This window comes from Nannospalax galili, unplaced genomic scaffold (assembly GCF_000622305.1).
Source record: "Nannospalax galili isolate Female #2095 unplaced genomic scaffold, S.galili_v1.0 scaffold37, whole genome shotgun sequence".
Lineage (NCBI taxonomy): Eukaryota > Metazoa > Chordata > Mammalia > Rodentia > Spalacidae > Nannospalax > Nannospalax galili.
In genome coordinates this window covers 348724-359698 of record NW_008339765.1, presented here as the reverse complement: position 1 = coordinate 359698, position 10975 = coordinate 348724, and the positions used below count along the sequence as shown (strand labels likewise).

Sequence of the window (10975 nt, the reverse complement as noted above, 5' to 3'; positions counted from 1 at the left end):
TGAATTCGAGTTTGGTGCTTCTCGCTAATTTTGGAGAAAGTTAATTATTTTTATTAACATATCATCATAACTTTCAGTCCTTCTTAAATGTCTTATTAAAAGTATGCTAAAATATCATTGCAATAGTCTTATTTTGTAAACTCTTCTCTCTGTGAGCTTTTTGGTCCTTTTGACACAGGATTTTCTTGCAGCCTCAGCTGAACTGGAACTCACTATGTAGACCAGGCTGGCCTCAGTCTCACAGAGATCCACCTATTTCTGCTTCCCAAGTGCTAGTATTAAGGCTGTGTGCCACCACACCCAGTTTAAAATGGTCTTTTCCTAATGTGTTATTTGTTGGGTTCATGAAAAGACCAGCACCGCAAAAGACCACTCTGAGGCGAGAAAAAGGAAAAAAAAAAAAAATTGTTGGAATATGGAGCTGCTGGGCCACTCTCATGTGAGAAAGAGGGGTCAGCAGTTTTTTGTCACAGCAGGCTGAATTTATAGGATTTCTTTCTTTTGTTTTCTTTTGTAGACAGGTGGTCAGGCTGTGGCAGAAGGAGGTGGGGGTGAATCAATAGCAGGTTCTTGGTAGGAGGAAATTTTGTTTATGTGTTTCAGTTTTTCAGGTAACCATGATGCAAAATTGAAGTTATGTTTAGGGTGCATTGTTAAAAACAAGAGTCAGGTTGTTACTGAGAAACTAGGGCTGTTCTTTAGGGATGCTGCCTGCCAGGTTGTGGATGCCATGTTGTTGGTCAGTAGTGACTCTAACTTGGGATCCAGTTCAGTGGAACATTCCATATTTTGCTGGGGATAAGGGGTGGTGTTTTGTTTCTGTAGTTGCTTCCTTGATGGGCAGGGTTGTTGATAATCTCTCAGGGGATCCTGAATTTGGTGGTCCATTGGTTCCCCTGGAGTCCACAGAGAGTCAGTTCTGAGTTGGCTAAGGCCTGGTAAGGAATAGAAGTAAGACAAGTTATTAGAAGTTAGTGTTGGTTTGGTTTGTGAGTTGACTCACTTGGTTTTCTACACATTTCAGGAGGCAAGGGGCTATAAGGAGGCTAACAGTTCCTGTTAGGGGCCCCGCTAGGGGTAGGAGCTAAGACCAAATGGATCTGAAGACATCCCAGGAGCTAGAAGAGGAAGTTGTTCCTGTTTTGAGTTGATTGGCTAGGTTTTGGAGGTTATTTATCTCTAGTTCTACTTGTCCTGACCGATTTAATAGTAGTAGCATTCTTTATTTAGGAAAAGACAGGTCCCCCCCTTTTCTACTATAATGAGGCCCAAGGCCTATCGGTTTTACAGAACTACTGATACCAAGGAGGTGAGTTGTTGCTGGAGTAGGCTGAGGGCCTTAGATGTTCCTGTGACCTTTGCATTTAGTTCTGCAGAAAGTTGTTGGTAAGAGTTAAGACTATGTCCCAATCCTCCAGTGGCCAGTCCCGTAGCTGGTATGGAGGCAGCAAGGCTGACTCCCACTACGACCAGTAGGAAGACAAACATTTTTTGTTAACGGTGCTCGGTAATAAAAAGAATGTTATTTCACTTTCTGGTATAGAGACTAAGGTTGGGGACTAGGGTACCTGGAACACAGGGTCCAGGACATTGACTGGAGAGATACAGGTATATAGAGTTGGATTGTACCAGAAGTCAGTTTCAGCTTTTTTTTTTTTAAGATTGTAGAGTTTTTAAAAGATTCAGGCCAGCATTAGGAGATGTCTGCATGCCATCAGTCAACATGCTCTGAGGGGAAATGGAGATTGACATAGAAGATAAGGGCAAGAAGGGTTGAGAGTGGAGATAACGTTAAACAGAGGAACAGCTGTGATCAAGGGTTGTAAGCGGGGCACACAGAGAAAGCAGGCAGTATGGTAGGTTGTGTTGAGTTGGTTAAGTAAGAAGAGTGTAGAGGTAAGGACAGAAATCCATGATGTAGTGAAAGTAGTGACCTGGTGATCATCTCCTTGGGCAGGCCTGCATTGCTGGGGTGAAATGCCATACCCAGGCTGGGATAGTGATAGCCACATTTCCATGAGGATCGTCCTCCTCTCTCCTTATAATACGGCTAGTTTGATCCTGAGGAAGCAAAAATATGTGGCTCATGCATAAGAATGTTCTCTTTTACGACAAGAATATGTGCAAGTATCCAGAACATGGAAGGCAGAGGAGATAGATGAGGCACAGCTGGAGATGGGACAAAAGGTAGAGTTTTTGAGTGTTTTGTCTTCCTGTAGCAAGAATATCAAATCACCAGGCACAAGGAGGGGATGAACACATTGAAGAGAGAGAAAGAGGGAGAGATGAAACAAAGGTGAATCCCCAAAACAGCAATGTGACAAGAGGGAGAGTTTCTGCACTGGAGGGAGGGAAGGAGTATGGGAAATTTTGAGTTTTATTTATATTTATTTATTTATTTATTTATTTATTTATTTATTGTCTTTTTGAGACAGGGCACCACACAACATGAGCAGTGGGAATAGCTGTTTGGTTTCAAGCTAAAGATAAGTGTAATTAGCTAAACTGCAGTTAATTGTCCAAGAGACCCAAGTTGACCAGGGTGGGCTTATGAGTTCCATGTCCCTAAATGTAAACGGAAGACAGCAGTTCTTGAAATGAAGAAGTGTTGGAACGTTGCAAAAGCTGGCATCTGTTGGTGAAGTTGACGTTCCCACTTTGTATCCCTCGATGGCCTGGAACTCACTAGTAGACCAGGCTGGCCTCCAATTCACAGTACTGGGATTAAAGGCATTTTATATTTATTTATTTATTTATTTATTTATTTATTGTCTTTTTGAGACAGGGTCTCTCTGTAGCCCCAGCTGTCCTGGAACTCACTATGTAAACAAGGCTGGCCTTGAACTCACAAAGATGCACCTGCCTCTGCCTCCCTACTGCTGGGATTAAAAGCGTGTGCCACCAAGCCTGGCTAAAGAAGTACTTATCTCTCCTTGTCCTGGGGTTGAGTTGTTCCAGCTTGATGCACTTAAATTGTGAAAGGTGGACCCATTTGAGAATTCCCTGGAGCTTGGTGGGTGTGTGAGTAGTTAGAATGACCAGGTAGGGCCTGGCCAAATGTGGTATGAGGCACTGTGGGCCTAATATTTTGAGATATAGCTGGTCTTCAGAGTGAAGACAGAGAGTAATGAGGTCTTTTGAACGTTGAGGAAGAAGGTAGTTGGTGGGCTGCCAGAGGAGGTTTCTGAGGAGAGTGAATGCCGACGAGTTCTCATGAAGGGAAGTGCTTTCTAGAGGAGGAAGATTACTTAAGAGAAAAGGACGACTGTACATGAGTTCAAAGGGACTGAGACATGAGGGGCCTTGTGGTAGACCTGATCCTGGCTAGGGAAAGTGGAAGGAGGTGAATCTAGGGTAAATGAAGTTTGAGGCTAGTTTGGAAAGATGACTTTTGAGAATTGCATTTGCCCTTTCCACCTTGCCTGAGGATTGAGGTCCATAAGGGATGTGGTAGTCTGATTAAGTTTTAGAGCCTTGGATATTTCTTCTGTAATTTTGGAAATAAAGGCTGGCCTGTTATTGGACTGGATGTTAAGGGGTAGACCCAAGTGGGAGATGATGGACTCCAGGAGTTGAGAGGCAACAATATCTGCAGTTTCACCAGCTGTTGGGAAGGCTTCAACCCATCCTGAGAATGTACCAACCATGGTGAGGAGATATTTAATCTTTTTATGAGGGGGCATATGGGTAGTCAATCTGCCAGTCGGTTCCAGGGAGAGAGCCTGTAAAGTCAAATTCACTGCTGGAAGGCACACATGGTGTCAAGCGATCCGCCTTGAGGTTTTCTCGACTTATATATTCATAGCTCCTCCCCTTTATGCAGCTAAAGTCAACTGATTGGGTGAGAGAGGTAATGGGCTTGACTCCCTCCAAGACCATGGGAAGAAGGTGGGACTATGGCTTATTCTCATAGGGTCAAAGGAACTTCCAGAACAGAGAGCCCCTATGTTATTGAGGTTTAAAAGAAGGTGGAGGTTTGCTCCTTGCAGAGAGGCTTTTGTGCAGAGAGTAAGCCTGAGTCATAGAGGAGATTAGCGAAGAGGGGCAAGGTTGAAAAAGAAGAGAAGTCAAGAACCTGTATAGGTGGAAGGTACCAATATGAAAGAGATTGTGTAAATGGGTAAGGATGGTTGTAGCCTGGCAGTTGAGTATACAGTAGAGGTCTCCCATGAGCCACCATCCCTGAGGGCCAGTGATGGCACTCTGCTTCATGAGGGCCTCCCACTGTGTCAAAGAATAAGAGGGAGTAAAGAAGGCAGGGGCAAGAAAAAGAACCAAAGGCATATGGGGGTCTTGAGACTTGACTCTTTAGCAACCCTAACTGTAGAAGGATTGCCCCAGGCCACAGGACAGGTCAAAGGTTGATGTCCCTTGAAGTACATGACAGCTGCCTGTGCTGTTCAATAGGAAGCCTTCAGTAATTTGAGAATAAGGGTTCCGTTGGTGATTGGGGTCCCCTTAGCTGATAGAAAACATCTTTTTCCAAATGACAGCATAGTGGTGTAGGATACATAAAGCATATTTAGAAAGTGTAAATGTTAATTACTTTTCCCCGGAATAGGGTGAGGGCCCAAGTGAGGGCAGCAAGCTCTGCCTTTTGGGAGGACCATCTTAGGCAGTGGTCCTGTCTCTATTACCTGGTCATCAGAGACAATTGCATATCCTGCCACTTTGTGCAGAAGGAAAAGGCCATCAGAGTGCTGAGCCAGAGAAGAAAAGGAGGAAGGTGGGGTGGAGCAGGAATGTCCTGAATGGGAGGTGGAGGGGCTGTGGCTGTGGGTGGTGTTGGCAGGTGTCCAAGTCATCAGTGGGTTGAGAATCAAGAGCAGGCTAGTAAGGGGGGGACTGGGTTTAGGTAAGGAGTTGTTAGGTGAGATTTGGGCTAACAGGATCTGGTAGGTGCGGGGAGTGGCATAGAGGACAGGTGAGACTGGAGGGCAAAGAATGCTTTTGGATGTATGTATAAATGGCAAGGCTTACTACTCCTTGGAGCCCCAGAGCTTGCAGATTCCTAAGGAGAGAAGCCAGAGAAGTGATGGGGACAGCTTTGGAGACCCCATTTCCCATTTTTGAAAAGAGGAAACAAGATGGCAAGAGCAAAGAGAATTGCACAGTGAGATATAGATGTGCAAGGACAGTCTTCTCCTTCCCTGACCATGAGGGGGCAGCAGTGAGAAGTACTGCTAGGAACCTAGCAGTGAGAATGGAAAAGGCGAGTTGAAGGAGGAAGAGAGAAAGAGGCACGAAAAGGGCAGAAGTGTCCTGGGGCAGTGTCCCTAGGAGCTTAGTAGAAGCTTAGTAGAAGGGCATCCCTTGTGGAAGCCTGGGGGCGCACTGGGGATGAAGGGTGTAGCCTGGCATGCTAGAAAGGCTTTGGAGAGAGAGTAAACCAGAGATCAGGGCAACCCAAGCGGACCGTTTACCAGTGGAGGAAGAGCAAAGGAAGAAGGAGGAGGTAGGATATCCAGAGGCACCGGCACCAGACATCTGAGGTCGTCAGAGCGTCAGGTCAAGGAAGGAAGTCCAGCGTGGGGATCCAGGGTAGCCTCCTCTCCCAGGTACCAAGTCACGGCCCCAGGACCACAAGAGACCACTCTGAAATGAGAAAAAGGAGAACTTTATTGGGATATAGAAATGCTGGGCCCCTCTTACGGAAGAAAGAGAGGTCAGAGGTTTCTTGTCACAGCAAGATGAACTTTATAGGATTTCTTTCTTTTGTGGGTAGGGGGTGGTGGTGGTGTGCAGAAGAAGGTAGCAGAGGTGAGTCAATAGCAGGTGCCTTTGTAAGGCGGAGTGTCAGTTAGGTGTTTTTCATTTTTTTCATTTGGCTGTGATGGAAAATTGCTGTTTGATTAGTGTACATTGTTAAAAACCCGAGTCAGGTAGTTACTTGAGGAACTAGGGTGGTTAAGTTTCTGTTTCATGGAATATCAGTACTTCCTCTCCTAACTTTTCACATCCCCACTTTTTTGTTGTTGTTTTATTATTTTTTTGTCTGATTTGAGCTTGCATGGGTCTTGTGCATGCTATTACCATCACTGTAAGTTCATCCGAGTAACTTTCCAGATGTCTCTAATAATCTAATCGACTGCAGGCCAGTATGAGGAGCCTCACATTTAGAATCTTCCTGAAGATATGGAGCATTCTGAAAATTAAAACCACCACTTTCCTACCTAGCAGAGTTTAAATCTGACTCTTGCTGTCTTCTAGAACCTGTTTTCCAAAAGCTCTTTCAGGTTCAACTTTTGTGCTCAGTGAATAAACATGAAATGATTGAGCACATGGTGAGCAATTAAAACTTAATTTATTCTAATTCCTGCCGGTGCTGATTTTTCTTTTAAAAATAGAAGTTGTTTCTCACAAATAAATCAAATTAAAGCAGCGTTTTAGATTTGATTTTTAAAATCCATGGCTTTCACTATCATTAAGTCTTAAAGAGTATTTAGCTCCATTAAATTACAAATTTTCATATTTTAAAAACTAATAAATCACAGCTCCTCATGCAGCATCAGCCAAGGGTGTGTTCCCCCTGTAGTGTCTTCACTACTGTGAGATCATGAGTCAAGGGAGTGCTGGTGGAAATAAAAAGATATTTATGGTATTTTATCCTTATGCTGTAAGAACCTTCAATTCAAAATGTCTATTGATGGCTGGTGAGGTGGTTCCGTGGGTAAAGGAGCTTGCCACCAAGCCTCATGAAATGTGTTTGATGCGTGGGATGTACATTTGGAAGGAAATAACTGACTTCAGAAAGCTTTCTACATGATTGAGTATAGTAATACACATATACTACATTCATGCACACATACACACAGCCCCCCCAATAAAAGTGAAATTAAAATTTCTGTTTAATGTCAAACAGCATCAGAGGCATCCCTTAAGAGTTTGTTTAAGATTAAGCTCTTAGCCAGGCATCATGGAATACCTTGAATCCCAGCAGTCAAGAAGCCAAGGCAGGAGGGTAGTGAGCTGGAGGCCAACTTAAATTACATAGTGAGATAATGTCTTTAAAAACACCCTCCAACCTCTTGAATTACACGGTTGACTACAAGATTGGCAAGTGATTTTATTCTGAAATAACTTATTATTTGCATTTAGGGTATATAATACCATAATACAATATTCTATTAATGATACATGTATTAGCCAAGTGGTTGCCATAGTGCAGCAAGGGTATGTTTCCATCATTTCACTCCCTTTTATCTTGCCTGTTTGATTTTGCTTCTGTGATAAGAGCAACTAAAACCTGTTCATTTGGCAGGAGTCCCAAATTCAGTGCATTTTTGAACCAGTAACTCATGCCCTGCTTATTTCTCTATGCTTTGCTTTCATCCCTCTTATCAGATGCTTGTATCGTCTCACCCTCTGACCTGCCTCAGTTTCTCCTCTTCTTCCTCCTCTTCCTCCTCCACTTGCTCTTCCTCTGCCATCTCCTCCATCTGCTCATTTTTCTTCTTTGCCCTCCGTCTTCCTTCTTCCCCGTTCTTGCTTCAACTTTCTTCCTCCTCCTTTGCCTTTTCATCGTCTGCTTCAAGCCTTTGCCCCTGATGAGAGCCTAAGAACTGAGGTGTCCCTCTCTGCTGCAGAGAGGAGCTATCCTTGCAAAAAGATCTTGAAAATATAAACATCTCTTATAACAAACAGTGTTTGTCCTATGTTTATAGTTCTTTTCTTTTTTGTGACTGTGTTTTGTGTGTGTGCATCTGTATGAAGGTATGTATGCACATATGTGCACGTGCATGGGGAGACCAGAGGACAGCCCTAGCTATCATTCTTCAGGTGCTCTCCACTTTGTTTCTGAAACAGTGTCTCTCACTGGCCTGGAGTTAACCAAGTAGACTATGGGATTCTAAACATGCACCAACAGCCCAAGTTGTTGTTTCCGTTTTTAACTTGGTTTTGGGGGGAAACAAATTTAGGTTTTCATGTAAGGCAATTTTTGTTTTACCATGTGAGCTCTCAACTCAGCCCCAACCCAGTTTCTCAAAACAACCATCTTAAAACCATCCTTATGTCACAGGCTTATTCTCCTCCAGGCAGAAGATTCTGGCCTCCTCAGGAGCACACCCTTTGCCCCTGCAAGGAATTGAAAGCTGAATGTATAGTTCTGTTTTATTCTGTGAGATAGGATCTCACTGTGTGGTCCTGGCTATCCAGAGCTAGCTGTGTACATCAGGCTGACCGCAAACTCACACACAGAGATCTGCCTGCCTCCAGAGTGCTAGATAAAAAGCTTTTACCATCATGCCTAGCCCATGGTCATATATTTTTTTAAGCATTTTATGTTTTTTCCTAAATGTACATAAACATCTTTATTATGAAAATATTCCATTAGGATATATAATAAATTGTCTTTAAATGATATATAATTTAAAGACTATTTCATTTCTCTAGCTTCAGATTATTTGGAGTGGTTTCCAGATGGGTGGTGTGAAATCAGGAAGCAAACATTTGACTTTTGTGTTATATAATTCATTTCATACATTGCTTAAAGTTATTAAAATAGCCTGTTACATAAAATTTAAACAGCTCTTCAAAACTTCATCTGTACACAATGATTTTTTAACCATATTTTCTATAGTCTGAGACCTTGTGATATGTATGTTATTAAACTGCAATCAAAAGCTAAAAGCATTCTCAGGAATCACCACTATAATTTCTTTTTTGCTCAGGGGTATGGTGGCTATATTGCATCGATGATCTTAAAATCAGATGAGAAGCTTTTTAAATGTGGAGCCGTGGTTGCACCCATCACAGACATGAAGTTGTATGGTGAGTGTGTTTCACAGACAGGCACCCTGTCTATCCCTGGAATATTCTTCCTTCTTTGCTGGCCAAAAGCATGGGGACCAGGAGGTCCAGATGCCTGACTGCAAGGGCTGATTCACTACAGCTGCTGCCCTGAGATCTGCCACCCTCAGAACATCATTGCACTAGCACAGTCAAAGGCACTATCCTAGTGAGAGATGTCCACCGAGGAAACTACCTTCAGCAGATTGTGGGAATGAGCTAGTATTCAGTATTTGTATGTACTGCAGGGGCCAGAGGTTAAGGAAAATGTGTGCAGAAACAGGCATTGATTGCTAGAAAACAAAGTCTCAGTGAAAAGAAACTCAATGGAGCTAATTTATCCTGTGTTGTTAAAGCCTGTCTTGAGTCATCATCTCACTGATTCCTTTAATCTTACTAATGTAGCAAATATGAAATGCAGAAATAAATTTAAAAATAGGGTGGGTTTTAACTTCTTCTTAATTTTTTTTTCTTGGGTTGTAGCTTCTGCTTTCTCTGAACGATATCTTGGTATGCCATCTAAGGAAGAAAGCACTTACCAGGTAACCAATGTAAAACAATCACTACGAAGGCAAAAAGCATTTGTTGCTACAAACTTAGACCAAAATCCTTTTAGATTTATCCATAGCTGCAGAGATCTGTGCTTTTCTTTACAGGCATCCAGTGTGTTAAATAACATTCACGGCCTAAAAGAAGAAAATATACTAATAATTCACGGAACTGCTGATAGTAAGTGTTATATTTGTACCTGTCTGGTTGGAGCTGGCCTTTTATAAAATGTAGACCTTAGACTTAGGACTGCTTTCCAGGGGGCTTTCTATATCTGCTGAACAAAGTGCAGGAATTGACACAGAGAATGAGATGCCAGGCAGGAAGTATGAAGGAAGAACTCAGGGCTAAATGAAGAGTGAATTGTAAGCTGCAAACACTAGTGCTACCCAATGACTCCTTCTGTGGTGATGGAACCTCTTATGTGTATTCTTACACATAACAGTCAGTGGCCACCAAGGATGATAGCCTGATTAGTATTAACTAAGGAAAAAAACATTTTAAGGTCCGGATATGGTTAAATAGGGTTCAGATTAATGCATGTGTGTACATATGTGCGAGTGTATGTATATGTAGATATGTGTCTACCTAGAATTTATTAGTATTCCTTCAAATTCATTTAAAATATTGATATTATACATACACTCACATACACACAAACACACCTACACACACATACTCACACACACACACACTCATATGCATACCAGCACACATGATGTTCCTCACCTGCCTGATAACACGCAGTGATTCAGAGAAGTGCTGGCTTGTGTGTGCAGAGAATAGCATACACACGCACAGACTCCACACAGTACTTAGGGGAAGCTGACCTGCAAGTGTTCAGCCAATAGTGTTGTTATGCTACCATTGCTACAACTACCCAGAAAAACTACAACCCAATTCACTCACGCAGTCAAACTTGAATGTCCCCATTTAGAATTCTGAAGACAACAAATGGCTGTTGTCTGAAGACAACAACATAGACTTTGCACCGGAAACTAAGCCAAAAGTGATCAATTGAAAAAATTAATTTCGGGGCTGGGGAGATGGCTCAATAGGTAAAGCACTTGTTACTGCACAAGGGTGAAGACCTGAATTCAGGTCCTCAGAACCCATGTAAAGCCCTGGATGAAATTGACACACATCTCTAATCCCAACTCTTTTAAGGCAATGTGGGAGGAAGAGGTAGGAGAATCCCTGGAAGCTCTAGGGACAGTTGGCCCTCCAGTATAAATTGGGAAACAACAAGAGACTCTCTCAGAAAAATAGAAGGTGAGAATAGGCACCTGAGATTGTTTTCTGACCTCCACATATGCCCCTGCCACATAAATATTCATCATACACAAAAATAATTAATTTGCATAGTTATCTTTTTGGCCATATTCAAATGCAGACATGATAGAGCACTTTACATATATCTTCCCTGCAATAACACATGAGTTTTACCTCAGTCCTTGTTCATATTACTTAACTTTTTTAGTAACTTACATTTTCTAAGCAGTTTAGACTTAAGATTTGATAATTTTTCCCAATAATTATAATAAGAAAATGTTCAGAAAGATCTTAAGTATATTTGAAATAAACTTAGTGGATTATTTGGAATTGTTTGCCCTCTTCTGTGTAGTAAGATTATTCA

General features: G+C 42.3%; 1 protein-coding gene across 2 annotated transcripts in view; it reads left to right on the top strand.

Annotated features, from left to right (window-relative positions):
• Positions 1 to 10975, top strand: part of Dpp10 (dipeptidyl peptidase like 10) — a 1579922-nt gene that overhangs the window by 1564328 nt on the left and 4619 nt on the right. For both annotated transcript variants that reach the window (XM_008834544.1, XM_008834545.2), the window contains exons 22-24: positions 8673 to 8772; positions 9274 to 9332; positions 9447 to 9519. In XM_008834544.1, coding sequence (XP_008832766.1) covers positions 8673 to 8772; positions 9274 to 9332; positions 9447 to 9519 — 232 coding nt within the window. The remainder of the gene's footprint in view (positions 1 to 8672; positions 8773 to 9273; positions 9333 to 9446; positions 9520 to 10975) is intronic.